The 17,895-nt window shown below is 36.8% G+C and overlaps 1 protein-coding gene across 1 annotated transcript; it reads left to right on the forward strand.

Annotated features, from left to right (window-relative positions):
• The first annotated feature begins 9,913 nt into the window (after window positions 1–9,913).
• On the forward strand, window positions 9,914–12,618 carry LOC109148604 (putative late blight resistance protein homolog R1A-10). The gene is made up of 3 exons (XM_019296338.1): window positions 9,914–11,619; window positions 11,830–12,381; window positions 12,464–12,618. The coding sequence occupies exons 1-3, from the start codon at window positions 9,915–9,917 to the stop codon at window positions 12,517–12,519; spliced, it is 2,313 nt and encodes a 770-aa protein (XP_019151883.1). The 5' UTR covers window position 9,914; the 3' UTR covers window positions 12,520–12,618.
• The last annotated feature ends 5,277 nt before the right edge of the window (window positions 12,619–17,895 follow it).

A 17,895-nucleotide genomic window follows, 5' to 3' on the forward strand; every position in this document is an offset into this window, starting at 1 on the left:
GCTGGCAACTTCCCTGTGACTTTAGTACTTGATATAGAAGGTTGATTTGCTAATTGCCTTTCAACCAGATTTTGGCGAGCTTCCATTTTATCCATCCTTTCTGTAATCTCTAACTGACATTTAATCAATTTTTCCAACAAAGCGTCCGTATTCGATTGTGGTGGGGCCTCTGAAACGGGAAATTTAGATTGAACTTGAGTACCTTGATAACCCAGAGGACCTCTATTAGCAAAGTGTTGAGGGTTGGCAGCTCCCACTGGGTTGCTCCATGAAAAACCGGGATGGTTCCTTGAATTATTAGGATGGTAGGTCCCTTGAGGTTGGTAAGACTGTTGATGAGGCCTATTATATCCCAACATATTAACTTGCTCCATAGAGGTTTGGGAATTGAACTCGTCGATACAATCCCCTGAATTGTAATTTTGGCTGGTGAATTGGGCAAGTTTTTGAACCAAGGAGACCACATTATCCAACTTTGTTGACAAATCGGCTAACTGCCCCGCATCATGAATTTCTCCTACAAGCTTTTGTGGAGACCTCTCCGTGTACCAAGTAGATCCATTCATAGCAATTTTCTCCAATAGTTCCTCGGCTTGTGTTGGCTCTAGAATCGTGAACGAACCACCTGAAGAAGCATCCACCAAAATCCTAGAATTATCCAGCAATCCTTCATAGAAAGACATCATCAAATCCCAACTCTGAAATCCATGGTGTGGACATTGCCTCTTCAATTCCTTAAATCTCTCCCAAGACTCAGTGAGGGACTCAGTTGCCAGTTGCTTAAAGTTTTGAATTGCCCTTCTCATCCTTTGAGTTTTAGAGATAGGATAGAATTTCTTCAAAAATTCTCCATGTAATTTGTCCCAAGTGTCAAAATGGTTATCTGGATGTGAGGATTACCAATCTTCAGCCCTGTCCTTCAGTGTAAAGGGAAAAAGCCTAAGTCTGACAGCATCTTGAGTGACTCCATTTATCTTGAAAGTGCCACAAAGTCGAAGGAACTTGGTGGCGTGAGCATTGGGATCTTCCGTGGGCATCCCTCCAAATCGATCCGCCGCAGCCATGCTGAGTATGGCCGGATTGATCGCGAAGTTATTGGCCTCCACATTTGGAATATTGATGCTACCATGCTCCTCAACATCCGGAGCAAGGTAGTCAGACATTGATCTCCCTCCAGCTTGGTTTTCTTGTACCTGTGCCATCCTAGTTTGTTTCCTAAGAAACTTGGCTCTTTTCTCAATCTCAAGATTCAAAGGTAATAATCCTTCTTTCCCACGAGATCGTGTATGCATAAAAAGCCAAGTTCTTAGATTCAAAGCAAAATCACACTCAAGAACAAGGAACTTGTTATGGATTAGCAAATAAAATAAATAAATTAAATAAATAAAAGAAAAAATGAACTAGACTCCTAAAGTAAGACTTTCACTAATGTCAGTACGTAACGCCACCTCCCCGGCAACGGCGCCAATTTGGTTGCTGTAATTTGGGGCAAACAAATAATACCCGGAGCATTCGGGTTGTCGAACCACAGAGAGGTGGTGTACTAATCACTAGCTACTAGGTTACTCGTATGAAACTAGTCCGAACAAAACTTGGAGGTTGATTGATTATATAAAATAACAAGCAGAATAAAATAAGTAGCAAGGTTTTGTAGACAATAGAGCAAAATAGGATTCTTGGGATCACAATGTTTAATCACCTAGTGCCAATTAACGTTTGTAATATTTGGTTTGGAATTAAGATTTGTATGGGAATGCAAAGTGGAATCGAATTACTCCCGTAATCTCTATTCCTAGTGAATTTCCACTCCCATGGCTTAAACACCCAATAAGATCAAAGATCAGCATTCAATTATTCCTAATTACTACCATCTCCCGATGAGCAATAATCTAGAATAAACTTCCCCTAATAAGTTCCCCTTTCCCAAGGACCAACCATTAGGTGCAATCGTGTGTGCCCTAATTTATGCCCCAACTCCCATTGGTGACACAAACATGACTGTGAAGCTAGTAATTTAGGCCTTTAACTACCAACAACAACAGATTAAAACAAGATTGCAACACAAATCATAAAACCAAACATAAATATATTAAGAAATTAACGAACTAGGCACATAGGTTCATAAACAAATTCACCCAAAAATCCCTAAGGAATTTAGCCGAGCATGGCTAAATTATACATAGCAAATATGAATAAAGGATTACAAATCATCAGAAGAGTACAAGAATTAACCAAGCGATTCTCCCAAATCTCCCTGGCTTCCTCCTTGCTTCCAAAGACGACTTGAGCCTCTTGATTTCTCTCTTTCTTGTCTACAAAGAACTCTAAAAATCTCTCGGTGTCTTCTTAGGGTTGAGGAAGGAGGGATTTTATAGTGGGTACAAAGTTGAGATGAAATAGGAATCTTGTACCAAATTGGACTCAAATTCTAATTCCTATATTTAAATAAAGAAATTGCCGTCTTTAATGATATTTAGAATTTGGAAGATTCCTTGAATTGCTAACTTTTAATATGGAGATATGAGCCTTGAAATCCGTGCAATTGATATTAGGAAAAGAAATCTCGCGCTTGAATTGAATTTTGCCCAGCTGGGCCACTTTAGGCGTCTGTTTTTATCCCAGAAATAGACGCCTATTCTCTCGACGCGTCGAGACTTCCTGTGCGCGAATTAGTTAGCTACTGGAAAATTTCGACGCGTCGAGTCCACTGGGCCCTGAACTCATCCAAAATTGCTCCAAACTCATCCTTGAACTTCCCTTACTCATAGCATTGACCTACAATGGTTCAAAAACACTAACAAACACCGTAAAACATTCAAAACAAGTACGAACCATAATTAAATGATAATAGCAAGGAAAACCTGTATTAAATAAGCAAAATTAAAGAACTTAATTACTATGATGATTCAAAATAACCATAAAAACAAGCACAGATGTGATAACATCAGCGTGCCCGACGCCGCCAGTGATGACGCCATTGATCTGAATTCCGGTCTGAGTCTCCCGAAAACATATAAGTTTTGCTTGTCCAGTGACACAGGCCTGCCGGCGAGCGCCAAGTCCTCCACCAATAACTAGGCTCTCCCGAGATACTCGCCCAAAGAACTGTCACCTTGGCGTAGTGACTGAAATTGGACGAGGAGGTTCAAGCAGCGAGCCCGTGTTAAGGACCCGAGCGCCGCCGTGACGGAGGTCCAAACCTCATGCGACGTTCTGCGCCGGACCGCCAGGTAGAGTACCTCGTTGGATATGGAAGAGATCAACAACGACAGAATGGACTGGTCCTGTTGCTCCCACACCGCATGTGCCGGATTCGCCGTCGTTGTCGAGGTCGTTCCACCTGAGCCGTCATCGCTCGTCGCCGGAGTAGTCACAGTGGCCGGTGGACACAGGGTGTCGCCGGTCACGAACCCGAGAAGGCCTTGTCCTCTCAGAAACGGCACCATCTGAGTGCGCCAGAACATGTAGTTTTTGGTGGTGAGCTTCACCAACACAAAGTGGTGTGCCGTGGATAGGGTGTTTGGGGTGGCCGGAGAAGGGAGGGTGGCGGCAGTCACGGTTCTCTCGCTGGAATTCGACGACATGATTTCGAAAAGAGGAGAGAGAAAAGGGAACACCTAGCTAGCTGATACCAGATAAGTGAACAATTCTCGTTAATTCAGAATAGACTGTTACAGAGATAGATAAGAGATAGAGAGCTAACCTAACTTACTCTGTACAATAGCTAATAGGTTACATGACTAATTCAAACACTATAAGTCTAAGTCTAGTGTTACAATAATTGTACCAATAATATAATACTACTAACACCCAGGATCCACCCACGAAGTCGCCACCTTCCCATTGCATGCGGTTATAGATAGGAATCAGGTGCTCACAGGCCTCCCTAGCCTTCCAGCATTTCCTTACAATATGATCAACATCTTCATCAACCTCGGGGCAGAAGACACATGCGCCATCAACAGGGAGAACTCTCCTCTGTCTCTCCACATTGCAAAGGATGCGTTGATGGCAGAAGGGCGGTGTATCCTGCCGTTCAATGGGACACTAAATCACTTATGTCGTTTATATTTTTTATATATATAGTGATAGTGATTTAACATACAGGACATATATATCAGTGCAATTTAACCATACTAACAGCTTGAAGCTTATTGCTAGAGCACAGCAGCTAGTTATGGATGGATATAACTGGGCTCATGTAATAATTTGTCTATAAGCAAAGCTGCGTTCACTTCAATTATATTTTTCATTATTTTTTTTGGACCCTAAATTTTCCATTTAAAAAATTATATGTTTTTTCGAATTCTCTGTTTTCCTTCAGAAAAATGGAAAATTTCTCCATGCCCATTTCTAATGTAATTTTCATTAGGGAGAATGAAGAATGAGATCCGGCCATTTACTTTAATTTGGTTTTGTAGGAGCAGAAGGTTGTTACCATATTCAGTGCTCCTAATTATTGTTACAGAGGGATGTGGAAATATGGCATCCATATTGGAAGTTGATGACTGCAACAAAGGACACACTTTGTTACCGAGGGATGTGTAATGAAACATATCCGAGGGATGTGTTGTTGGAAAAATTAGCTTAAAATGACATATTAAGTGGCTATTTTGTGGTACAATTATCAGTGGGGTCCACTTCCGATTTGGGTCGGGTCAAAGTGGATTCGGATTCTTCGTAGTAAGACGAAGAGATTGATATATTGTACGCTCAAAACGGATAATGGGTGAATGAGATATTGATTCTCAAAGTAGACCCATTTGAGTTGGAAAATGAAGGGAAAATAGTGGACTTTGTCCCACATTGGTTTGGAAACAAGATTTGCCCCCCTTAAATACATGAGCACTTTTGAAACTTGTAGAATTGTATAATATAGAGGCTCTCTCGCGCGAGGGGGGGGGGGGTGCAAATCAAAATCCAACTAGAGGAGATCGAAAAGGCTTGATATAGTCACTTGGTTTGGCCGAAACCGAACCGAACCGAGAGGACCTAATCTCGTGCTACAAAGAGCACGAGAGGAGAGGTTGTGGTGCACCGAGAGCACAACTCTCGTGCATTTGTGACCACGAGAGGTGCACTCTCGGGTTGCACCTTGATATAGTCACACGAGAGGAGAGGTTGTGGTGCACCGAGAGCACAACTCTCGTGCATTTGTGACCACGAGAGGTGCACTCTCGGGTTGCACCTTGATATAGTCACACGAGAGGAGAGGTTGTGGTGCACCGAGGTCACAACTCTCGTGCGTGTTGTGGTGCCTGTTGTACATATTAAACTCATCTGTTACGGAATTAATACTGTTTTAATTCCAATTTTAAATTCTGAGTTTAATCCTACTTAGTGGGTGGCTGTTACAGGTGTTACACAATTAATTTTAATACCAATTTAATGGCCATGTTGAATGCTAGCACTCCAACATCCCCCAATATCCCTATATAAAGAGAGGTAGAGCAGTAGCATTTTATACAGTACACGAAACTAAGGAATTCCAGTACAGTTTTGCTTCAAAACTTCTGCTTCTACTCTCTTCTTTACCCAGCAGTGTTCTTGCTCTTGCTTTGTTTGCCGGGTTCCTTGTTTAGGTGCTTAAACAAGGAATCATAGCACGTTTTATCCTAGGAAACCTAGGCTACAACGCTCCTAGCACTTGTGGGAGGTAGCAAATAAGGTTTTAAGGAAAAGAACTTTGTGTTTGAACTCGTGCTAAACCTTTTCCTTCTCAATTTTCTGTTTTTCTCATATAATAATAATTTTTCTGTAGACTTATTATTTTGGGATTTTTCAACCATATTACCCAACATGTGTAATGAAATATTGAGTCTGAAACTATATATGGTGATTATATTATATTGCAGTTTGAACCAGCTCCGAGGAGAGGAGAGGTGTGCCAAACGTAACCTGAAGAACACCAGATTACTTTCTATGAAGTACAAGGTTATGTTGCACACCACATTTCGTGATGATGAGTCTCCTACTTTGGAATTGAATTGACGGTTATAATTTTGCTATGATGATATATGGCGGGATGACATAAAGCATGTATGTAGAAATGGCAGGTGAAGCATTTTAATTCTGTTATGTACTAATCTTATGGAGATACATTAAATGAAATGAAGATGGCGAGACCACATTGCTGCTTGCTTAGCTTGTACCATTTCATGCAAAGCTTGGTTTTGTTCTTTTTATTTTTCTTGCATATTTTTGTTGTTTATTGTAGTACAAGGAATGAAGGATGATCAGTTTCTTAATATTTTTCTTTTATATATATATATTTTTTTCCTTTGTGGTTGCATTATGTAGAGGGAGGAATATTATTAGCTTGTCTTAATTTCAGCTTGTTTAATCATATGCTATTTTGTGCATTAATCTTTCCATTGAACGGTTCCCCAGCCATACTATGCACTAATTAATCAATTGTTATACCGTGGTTTCTGTCTATAGATTATGTACATGTATTTAACATATTACGTATCTTTAGTTAACAAATTATATATGTACTTGTTGTAATTAACATATGTATTTGCAGTTGACAATTTATATACGTTCAGTTTATTTATATATACATAATATGTTAATTATATGTATATAATTTGAATAAAGGTTTATAATGTTTACTATAAATCATGGTCCATGATATAATTTTCATACAGTAACTAAAAATAACTACAAAGACAAGATGTATTTGACACTTCCACTATCCCATTGCTATTGTCCAAACTGGCTGGGTGTGGGTGTGTGTCTTCTTCTAACTTAAGTTTTGATATTCAGAACTGCAAGAAAAGTAGTACTTAACTCCATCAAAATAACTAAAATTTAAAGAAATATGCCTTGGCTATTGGACAAAGTTAATGAGTTGATCCCCAAGGAGGGAAGAGTTGCAATAATAGAAATTTGACAGAGGGAGTATTTGAAATTTGTGTGTCCAGTGTTTCATATCATGCAGTGAATTTAATGTTGGTTAACGATATTAGTTTTCCAACCAACATGTATGGTCCGTGTACCTCGATAATAGAACGGATATGTTTTATGATTCTGAAGTGGTTAAGGCTTATTAACAACTTTGATTAATTTTATTAGGTGGATGGATGTCACATATGAGGTTTAATTGATTCAATCTATGTGCTATTAAATTTTGCTGTATTACTTCTTGTTTGACAAGATCGACTTGTTATTCATGTCTTGGATCACCCATGCCCCCAGAAATCAAACTTGAGTGCATCTTGTCCTTTACAGGGGCAGTTTGAAATATTATCTCTCTTGGGCTCCTACTTTCTCAGTAATAGCAGCGGTCCTCAGGGCTGAACTGGTAGTCTTAACGTTTGTGTTGCTAGTCCAGATGGTGGTGTCATAGGTGGTGGAGTCGGGGGAGTTGTCATAGCAGCCAGTCCAGTTGAAGTACCCTTTTTAATGCTTCAACAGTCCATATTCTGCAGAACCTGAACTGGCCTCTGCAATGAGTGTTTGGACAGGTTCAAGAAGCCAGCCAGATATACAAAGTTTCCATATTGACATTGATTTGACGATGGGATTACAGCTTTTCCAACAGTAGCAGATGAAGTGTGTGTATATATATATATATATATATATATATATATATATATATATATATATATATATAGTGTGAAGACCAACTTGGTGTAAGGCTGTAAACTGTCTTCTAAACTTGAACTTTTTGAGACATATATGCCACATATAATGTTGGTCTGAAGTGTTAACGAACCATTCTTGTACCACAATATTTTGCACTGCTGTGCAGAATCGAAGTGCGAGCTGTTAATGTAACTTGTTGATTTGTATTTTCTTATATATACATTACACAAATCTTGGGGATTTTGCTGTAAATTCACTTACGAGAACAATTAACCTTGAGCTTTTGCAATTCTTGAAGATAAAAAACTGATCTTTTGCTTGGAATTATTGCACCCAGTGTCAGACAAATTGAGAATTGCTTAAAACTAGCTCTAGAAAGTTGGCACTTGTGGTTGATTAGCTTATCATCACTTAGCTTAACACCCTTTTTGGTCCATTATTGAGATGGCAAAACACACTAAAAACTACACATCATTCAGATTAATTAAAGCCAACATATTGCTGGAAAGTCTTGCTTGGCCAACCATTTAATATGTTCTCCACCAACAAGAAGCTAAGCATTTTGTCATTATCTAATCTTATTCTTTGATTTTTAACATTTAAAACTGTAATAATTTGAATTGGAATTAGTGCTACGACATGTTGCAGAAAGCTACTGAAACCTTAAACCAAAAAAAAAAAAAAAAACAACCAGTCAGTTTGAATCAATCAGCTATATGAAACCTATTGTAGTCTATTTTCTTGTGGTCTTTTAACGATTAGAGTCACAAAATAAATTTCACCCAGAACACACATTAGAATAATGATTGTGAGCTTTTGGAACCAGCTGGCTTCAACAAACAAAAACTAAAATAAAATAAAGAGCATATGGTCTTGTAGACAAAGAATTGCCGACTCATATATTTTTAACAGCATCTATATGAAGCTGTCATTATCTAACTTTAACTCAATGGCCCTGTTTGGTAAAAAATTGGCCTATAGGCCAATTTTGGCTTATTTGACCACTATTAATTGTTTGATTTAGTTAAAATATCAATATACATGTTTGGTTAATTAGCTTTTTGCAACTTTAAAAGGCTAAAATTTAAAAAGCTACTTCTAGCAACTTTTTCAATTAGCTTTTTGAGAAAAGAAATTATACCAAACAGCTATCAGCTAACAGCTAATTTACCAAACACTTTTCTACAATCAGCTAATGTTATCAACTATTTATACCCTCTAATTAACACAATCAGCTGACAGCAAACAGCTATCAGCTAACAGCCATTTTACCAAACAGAGCCAATGTATATCTGAATTTAGTGTATATATATGTATATATATATTACAAGTTGCAGAAAGCCACAGAAACAACAACATTTAATATTGTTCCCAACAAGAAGCATTTTGTCATTATCTAACCTTAATCTTTGAATTTTAATACGAAAAAAAAAAAATATATATATATATATATATATATATATATATATATATATATATATGCATAATACAAATAATTTGAATTGGAATATGGCTAAAAAGTCTTGCGAAGCCAACTACTACATCATTTTATATTTTCCCAAAAACAAGCATTTTGTCATTATCTACCCCTAATCTTTGAATTTAAATCCTACACATACTTAATATTGGAGAAAGTTACATTTTTAGTTCATGAATGGTTGCATATATAATGGACAATTCATTAATATAGGTCACAAGTTATAGTAGTGCAAGTTGCAGAGGCCACCAAAATCTCTGCAGCATAACCCAATTCCAGTTGATATCATCTTCATCTTCCTTCTGCTAACCTTCACTCCAACAAACTCAGAAAACAACTCTCCTTTCCATTACACCTACACAGACAGAGAAGAATGGCTTGTGTGGTTGTACTTTCTCTTATGAGGACGCTAGAGCTTGAGTTCTTGCAACCTTTGCCTCGTCCAATTCTACAACAAAACGAACTCATCCCCTGCAACAAAGACTTGGTCCTATCTCTCCACAAGAAGCTTGGATTTCTGATGGAACTCTTCGATGAGAACAGAATGGACGATGTTGAAGCAATAAAAGGCTTGGAAACAAAGCTCAGAGATGTTGCTTCCAGGATTGAGGATGAAATTGAACTCCAAGTACTACATCTTTATGATGAAGAAAGAAAGGAAGAAGAAGAGGATTTCAGAATTTTTGAAGGAATTTTTGATATTTTTGACATTTTTGACAAAGTTGTTTATCACACATTTCAGCCACTGGAAGAAGAAGAAGAAGAAGAAGAAGAAGAAGAAGAAGAGGGAGAGGGAGAGGGAGAGGGAGAGGAAGGAGAAGGAGAAGGAGAAGAAGAAAAGGAGGAAATGCCACAGGGTGAGAAAAACACTCATCATTGCCACAGCCTTCATCAGACAAGTACTCATAATTGCCAGAGGCTTCATCAAATTTTGCATCCGCTAAGGGGAAAATCACATCCTTGTCTCAAATTTCGTCGTATTTTGCACCCAGCTCTACAACACATTGATGCCATCACTCAAGAGTTGGCGAAAGCCAAGGAGGAGTACCAGCTTTTCAAACATCATCTACAAGCAGGAACAGAGCAGCCTGCCTCCCTTCATGTTTTACCAATACCTACTGATCAAGGTATCACCATGCCTGATTCTTCCCACCATGCTTCACGTTCCAAAGAAATAATGGTCGGAAAACAGGATGAGTTCGAGATTATAAAGGAGAAGCTAATCCACCATCCATCTAAGCAACTAGAAATTGTCTCCATAAAAAGTATGGGTGGTATTGGTAAGACAACATTAGCAAGGCAAATTTATGAAGATTCATCAATCACCTCCTACTTTGATAAGCGAGCATGGGTTGTCGCATCACAAAATCACAATAAGAGGCAAATGCTCTTAGGCCTCCTAGGTTTCAAAGACAATAATGCAGGCAGCAACAGTGATGAGGACCTAGCATTACAACTCTATCAAAGTTTGAAGCATCAAAGGTACTTGGTTGTGATGGATGACCTATGGAGTGGAGAGGCATGGGATGCTGTCAAAGCTTGCTTTCCCGATGATGGATATAGTAGTCGAGTATTGTTGACTACTCGCCTTGCGGAGGTGGCTAATTATACTTGCTCCAAAGATGACTTTTCTCATCAAATGCAATTCTTAGAACAAAGTGAGAGTTGGCAACTATTTAATGAAAAGGCATGTGAATCTCGTAGTGCTGAATTTGAGACGATTGGGAGACGGGTAGTTGAAAAATGCAAAGGACTGCCTTTGGCAATTATTGTGGTTGCAGGCCTTTTTTCTAAACTCAAGACTCTAGATGAGTGGAAGAATACTGCCAATGCTCTCAGTTCTTCTTCAAAAACTACTCTAGATGATGAAGAATGTTTGAAAGTACTCTCATTGAGTTACAATCATTTGCCCCACAACTTGAAAGCTTGTTTCTTATATTTGGGAGTTTTTCCAGAAGATCACGATATCAATGCTAATCAACTTGCAAGGTTATGGCTTGCGGAAGGACTCGTAAAGGCATTTGAGAATGAAAGCTTTGATGAAGTGGCTAAGAGGTACGTGCAAGAACTTATGGATAGAAACTTGATAATTTTAAGCAAGCTAAGTTGTTGTGGAAGAAAAATTAAGAGCTTTACGATGCATGATTTATTGCATGCCTTTTGTATGAGAGAAGCTCAAAACGAGAACCTTTTGCATGTTGTCAAGAATGAAAATAGTTCTTATTTTCCTCAAAATGGTTTTCGCTGGGTAAGCATCCAATATGTAGATTTTAACATGTCTACAATACCGCATTATACTTGGAAAAGCTATAGATCGTTCTTCAGTTTTTTGTGGGGGGAATCAGTTTCAAATTTTAGAAATGGCAATCTACTGAGAGTACTCTTCCACTATGATGCAAGTGTCAAGCTCCAAAATAGTGTGGATACTGTCCATTTGAGATTCCTAAGAGTTGGAAATGAAATAGAACTGTCCAGGACTCGGGGATTCCTAAAGCCAAGATGTAGAGAGAGTGTAGGATTGTCAAGGTCTTGGAATCTTCAAACACTTGATTGTTGTGGTTCTTTTGAAACTGTATCATACAGATTAGATGGAGGGAATTATTCGGAATTTCCACAACTACACCATATTTGTTGGGGCATTGGACATTTTTGTGGAAATCCTCCCAATTTTGTCCAAAAACTTGATGGGATAAGTGTTGATGAGTGCTCAAAAGAATACATTACCAATATTCCATGCCTGAAGAAGGTACGTCTTGTTACAGGTGATGGCAGACAGACTAATGCTTGCATTAGGAACTTAGCCTATTTAGAGAATCTCGAGGGACTTCGGTTTTCATGGTGTAGTTGGTTTGATAGACATACTCCAATTAATATTGATATTATTCTCCTGAAAAACCTTAGGATGTTGGCATTGGATAATATGAAATTTGAGTGGAAGCAAATTAATATTCTTAGCAAGTTGACTAAGCTAGAGGTGCTCAAGTTAGTAGATATGTCTGGGGAAGGCAAAGAATGGGAATTACAAGAGGAAGTGATATTTTGCCAGTTAATTGCTTTACTTATTTATAATTGTGATCTCAAGCATTGGAAAGCTAGTAGTCACAATTTCCCAAAACTTGAGCACCTATATATTGGGTATTGCTGTGAATTGAGAGAGATCCCAATTGACTTTGCTGAAGTTTCAACATTGAAGTCAATCAAATTAGTGACATGTCTTCATTCTGTTGCGGAATCTGCCAAGAAAATTCAAGATGAGCAACGTGACTATGGAAACAACGATATGGTTGTTATTGCGGAACATTTATGGCCTGTAGGTATGTCACCCTTTCTCTTTCTGAGTTGTATTTTTTCAGCTTGTGCCAAGCAGATTTAATTAAATTCAGTGACTTATGACAGGTTTCGGAATGGAGAATAGCCTGAATGAAGAAGAGCAAGAAGTGGTTAATTTATAATTGATACCTTCCTTGTATTCACTTTCAAGAACACAGAATTATAATTACATACATACATACATGACTGTATTTACAGTTTGATTCATGCATTTGTGACAGGACAGGCAACAACATTATTTTACAATTCAAGAAGAAGATGTTTATATTACATAGATTATTTTCAGTGTTGTTGGTCTGCATAGAGAGCCAATTTGTAATGCTAGTTTTCATTTGCTAGTCCAGTACAGTACAGGGACTTCTCATGCTTCTTTTACTATACACTTCATACTATATTTTCACTGCTGCTGTGGCTATACCTCTACTTCTACAACCTAGCTAATTCCAAAAATTAAATTAAATTGAAATGAAATTGGTTATTGAAGTAGTACATTATATTATATTATATTATATTATATTATATTATATTCCCAATTGAAATGACTTCAGGTAATATTTGGAAGCTTTCAATGTGTTGGCTCAAAGGCAAAGATCAGAGCTGAACAAATCTGATGGGCAGAGAGAGAGCGTGTGTGTTGCAGCCCAGACGGGTAGGCGTTTGTTGAATTAAACTCATTCAAGAATTCATGGATAATGAATATATGCATAATGCATGCATATATGTATGCTATCTATTTCTTGGAGTTTAGTTGTTGGAGTCATATCAGATAATCACAAAACTCTAGGGAGTGCTCAAACTTCATGTCTTGTATTTTAGTACTGAATTGGAAGATTAAAAGTTTAAAATACCTTGAAGCTTAGATTTGCAATATTTGTGTGTGTGTGTGTTTGATGCATATATATGCAGACATATTGTTGGAGTTGATGATGATGAGTGTTAACCATTCAAGCTAATTAAGACCAGTAATATAATGTACCCTCTGATCTGTTAGTTTCTGAATCATGCATTGATATATATATATATATATATATATATATATATATATATATATATAGGGAAGGGATCAGGTGTATTTGTTGCTTCCCGTGCGGTTGTGCGGTTGATTAATGTGCGTGAGGTTTATACTTAATGTGCGTGAGTGTTGTGCTTAATGTGCTTGAGATTTGTACTTAATGTGTGTGATGTTAGTATGCGTGAGTTTTGTACTTAATGTGCCTGAGTATTGTGTTTAATGTGCGTGAGATTTGTGTTTAATGTGCGTGAGTATTTCAGAATTACGAGCTCAGAAAGAAGCAGAACAGAAACTCACGCACATTAACGCCCAAGCTTCTTGTTACTTCTTCCTTCAATTTGGCCCTGGATTCTGGATTATCAGCTACCTTCAGTGCAGTTGAATGTTTATATAAATAACGCACTCACAGTGAAATTTGCACAACAGCATCATCATAATTCTTAACCACAATAGCCCGCCTCCGCATCATCATCATCTGAGAGGGGCATCATCATCATCGGGGAGGGAGCAATGGCTACTGGGGATGGGGAAGAAGCTGAAATCCATATTTTCTGCTGCATTTTACACATTTGCGCACATTAAGCACAAATCTCAGGCACATTAGACACAACACTCACGCACATTGAGTACAAATCTCACGCACATTAATAACCGCACAACCGCACAGGAAGCATTCAACCGCACGAGAACCTTTCACTATATATATATATATATATATATATTCATATATCACTTGTAATATTGTATGTTTAGTAGCTAGTTGGAAACTAATTTGAAGACTTGTTAGACAATGTATACTAGTATTCTATTGGAAACTAGCTCAAGAAATTTGCCACGACTTGTGGTTGATTAGCTTATCACTTAGCTTAACACCCTTTTTGGTTCACTATTAATTAAAAACTAAAAACTACACATCATTCATATTAATAAAACCAACATATTGCTGGAAAGTCTTGCACTCTTGCTTGGCCATCCAACCACTGCAACATTTAATATGTTCTCTATCAACAAGAAGCATTTTGTATTTTTGTCATTATATAACCTTATTCTTTGAATTTAAACATTTAATACTGTAATAATTTGAATTGGAATTAGTGATACGACTTGTTGCAGAAAGCTACTGAAACCTTAACACCCCCCTCCCCCCCCCCCCCCCCCCCACCCACTCCCGCCCAAAAAAAAAATTATTCCGTTAATGTTAAAAGATGTTATCGGGACAACCTCAACCAAACTATTGGCTTAATTAGTAGCCAAACATTAAAACACTACTGATTTTATTATTTACATATTACTATTGTGTTTTTTATAGAACAAAACCCTAATAAAATGTAACAAGATCAACCTTTTATCAAAACGCCAAAAGTTATAACTATTTGACTCTTATTCCTAAAAATAATAAAATGGGTGTGATTGGTATTGTAATTTGAAATGTTTTGCTAAACAAATGGTATCAAGTGTAACTGTAATTTATTTTATTTTATTTTTAGTAGACGACATTTTTATGCGCAACATTGCATTTTTTTACATTTTTTATTTTTGAGTTTTTTTTTTTAAAAAAAATTACTAATATTTTTTAAAATTATGTCAAATCATCGCCACATTTAGTGTCAAGTAATCACCACATCATAATAAGAATAGACGTGGAAACTTAGTCAGCTTCAATTCAACAATAACCTGCTAAATAGGTAAATTAGGACTCAATTACACCTTTTTTTCGGTATAAGGTGTCTCTATGAAATTATTTTTTAAAATATTTTTATAGTTAGAAGCTCATTTGCACTATTTATTTCACTTAGGGGTCGGGACTCATTTAATCCGTTTTTCTTAAAATAAATTCAAGTCTTCAAAATTCGTTTTATATGATATCATTAAAGCTAACAAATAGTTTTAGCAAACACTTCTTCATAAACAATTAATATACCATCTCAGACAATAAGCTAATAGCTAATTACAATGAATATTAATATAGCATTGATGAAGTGATGGGTACAACTGCACAAGTCATGTGATGTGCACTTAATTGTGCATATTTCTAGTATTGATTTAATTATATTTGTTAGGCTTACGTTCATGATTTTGGTATTTTAATTGCATAATTCCTTGTTTTATCATTTAATTATGATTCACACTTGTTTTGAATATTTTATTGTGTTTGTTAGTGTTTTTGAACCATTGTAGGTCAATTCTACAAGGGAAATTCTAGGATAAATTTAGAGTTAAAAGTGGACCAAAAGACACTTACACAGTACATTTGAAGCGTCGCGTCCAAAATTTCCAAAAAGTTTTTCGATCGAGACCAAATTTCAGCGCGACAACCAAAAGAGCAGCGTCAATTACAAATCGTGGCGCTGAAGTGTAAATTTAGAAAGCAGCGTCAATTACAACTTAAGGGCAGCACCAATTCCAAAGCAAAAGGCATAAATAATTTCCTAATTTCCTAATCATAAAAGGAAACAATGAAAAAGGACGGTAGTTTGTAAAGGAAGATTAAAAGTACGATTTCGTCCCGGCTTGACTCCCACTATAAAATTCCACCTTCTCCAATCCTAGAATGAAGAATCTATAATTCAGAATTCAGAGATCTTTGGAGACAAGACATGGAGTAATCAAGAGTCACAAGTTGTCTTGGGAATCAAGAAGAAGGATCAAGAAGAAGACTAGGGAGATTCTAGAGAATCGTCTGGTTCATTCTTGTACTCTTTTGATAATTTGTAATTCTTTATTATTATTTGCCTTATTATTATTTGCTATGTATAATTTAGCCATGCTTGGCTAAATTCTTTAGAGATTCTTGGGTAAAAGTGTTTATGAACCTATGTGCCTGAACTCTCAGTTTCTTTAATGTATTATTATTTGGGTTTAATACTTGTGTTGCAATTGTGATAATATTGTTTGATGCTTGTAATTAGTGGTCATAGTTACTTGATTCGTTTGCTTTGTTTGTGTCACAACGAGAGTTGTGCATAACTTTGGGCACACACAATTGCACCTAATTGTTGCACCTTGAGAAATGGTAATTTATTTATGGAATTTAATTCTTGATTATTGCGCATCGAGAGATGGTAGTAGTTAGGAATTTATGATGCTTCATCTTGTTTTATTGGGTGTTTAAGTCACGAGAGTAGAAATTCACTAGTGTACGTTAGTGACTACGAGAGTAGCTCTATACCACCTTGCATCCTCACACTTGTTAAACCCAGATTTTAATATTATCCTTAAGATTTGGCAATAGGTGATTAAATACTTGAATCCCAAAAATCTCATCTTCTCTCTAATTATTTTCAAAATCTTGAATCTCTGTTTTTTTTTTTTTTTTTTTTTTTTTTTATATTTATTTTATGCAAATCAATCATCCAAACAATTGTTAGGATTAGCTCTAATGAATAAATTAGTAACTAGTGCTTGATACAACCACTACTCTGTGGATCGATAACTCGTACTTCGAGTATTATTTATTTGCAAATATACTACGCATCATCATGAAAATTCTATGGTTTTTTTTTTTTATATGTTCATACAATTATACATACTTTCTCAGCCTATTGAAAATTGAATTCGAACCTTGGAGGTTGAGAAAGCCACATAAGTGTCATTGAGCTGCAGGCTACAAAGAGTTCATGGGTTTAATTGGTTTAACAACTTTACACATGGAATACAACATTATATGACACATAAAAAATTCTCCAATTTGCCTTGAAATGACTCAAATGAGTAGTCAAGTGGGTAGAATATGATTCTAGTATTTTAAGATCACAAATTTGATTATTATTAGCATGTTCTCGATCATGCTTGTCCCACAAGGTCTTTGTCTTGTGTAGTTTGTGAGCTATTATACAAGAGCGAAATTATTTCTACAGTGGGTTTGAGCACCAACAAGTTTGTGGTTATATTCGCCAATGGGTTGAAGATAATGTTCTGAATCACATTATCAATGAGACACATGCTAGAAGTCTGTGGGATAAACTTGAGACCCTGTATGCTTCCAAGACAGGCAATAACAAATTGTTTTTGCTAAAACAATTGATGAATCTAAGAATACAGGGAAGGTACATTGATTAATGATCATGTTAATGATTTTCAGGGTGTTCTTGATCAGTTGTCTAGCATGGGCATCAAATTTGAGGATGAGGTACTTGGTCTCTGGTTGCTTAACACTCTACCTGATTCTTGGGAAACGCTTCGGGTTTCTTTGAGCAATTCTGCCCCCAACGCTGTTGTGACCATGAAGTATGTCAAGAGTGGTATCTTGAATGAAGAGTCAAGAAGAAGATCTCAAGACACCTCCACTTCTCAATCAGATATTTTGGTTAGAAATGATAGGGGGAGAAACAAACAACGGGGTCAGAAGGGTAAAGATAAAAGCAGAAGTAAGTCAAGGTCATAGAACAAGGATGTTGAATGTCATTATTGTGGCAAGAAAGGACACATCAAGAAAATTGCTTCAAGTTGAAAAGTGAAAAGAAGCAAGACAAGAAAGATGATAACA

The sequence above is a fragment of the Ipomoea nil genome, unplaced genomic scaffold (assembly GCF_001879475.1).
Source record: "Ipomoea nil cultivar Tokyo-kokei standard unplaced genomic scaffold, Asagao_1.1 scaffold2144, whole genome shotgun sequence".
NCBI classification, from domain to species: domain Eukaryota; kingdom Viridiplantae; phylum Streptophyta; class Magnoliopsida; order Solanales; family Convolvulaceae; genus Ipomoea; species Ipomoea nil.

Coding starts and splice junctions, on each gene's coding strand:
- LOC109148604 (XM_019296338.1), top strand. CDS start 9,915: ATGCCACAGGGTGAGAAAAACACTCATCATTGCCACAGCCTTCATCAG. Junction 11,620..11,829: donor GAATCTTCAAACACTTGATT/GTTGTGGTTCTT, acceptor GTCTTGTTACAG/GTGATGGCAGACAGACTAAT. Junction 12,382..12,463: donor GGAACATTTATGGCCTGTAG/GTATGTCACCCT, acceptor GACTTATGACAG/GTTTCGGAATGGAGAATAGC.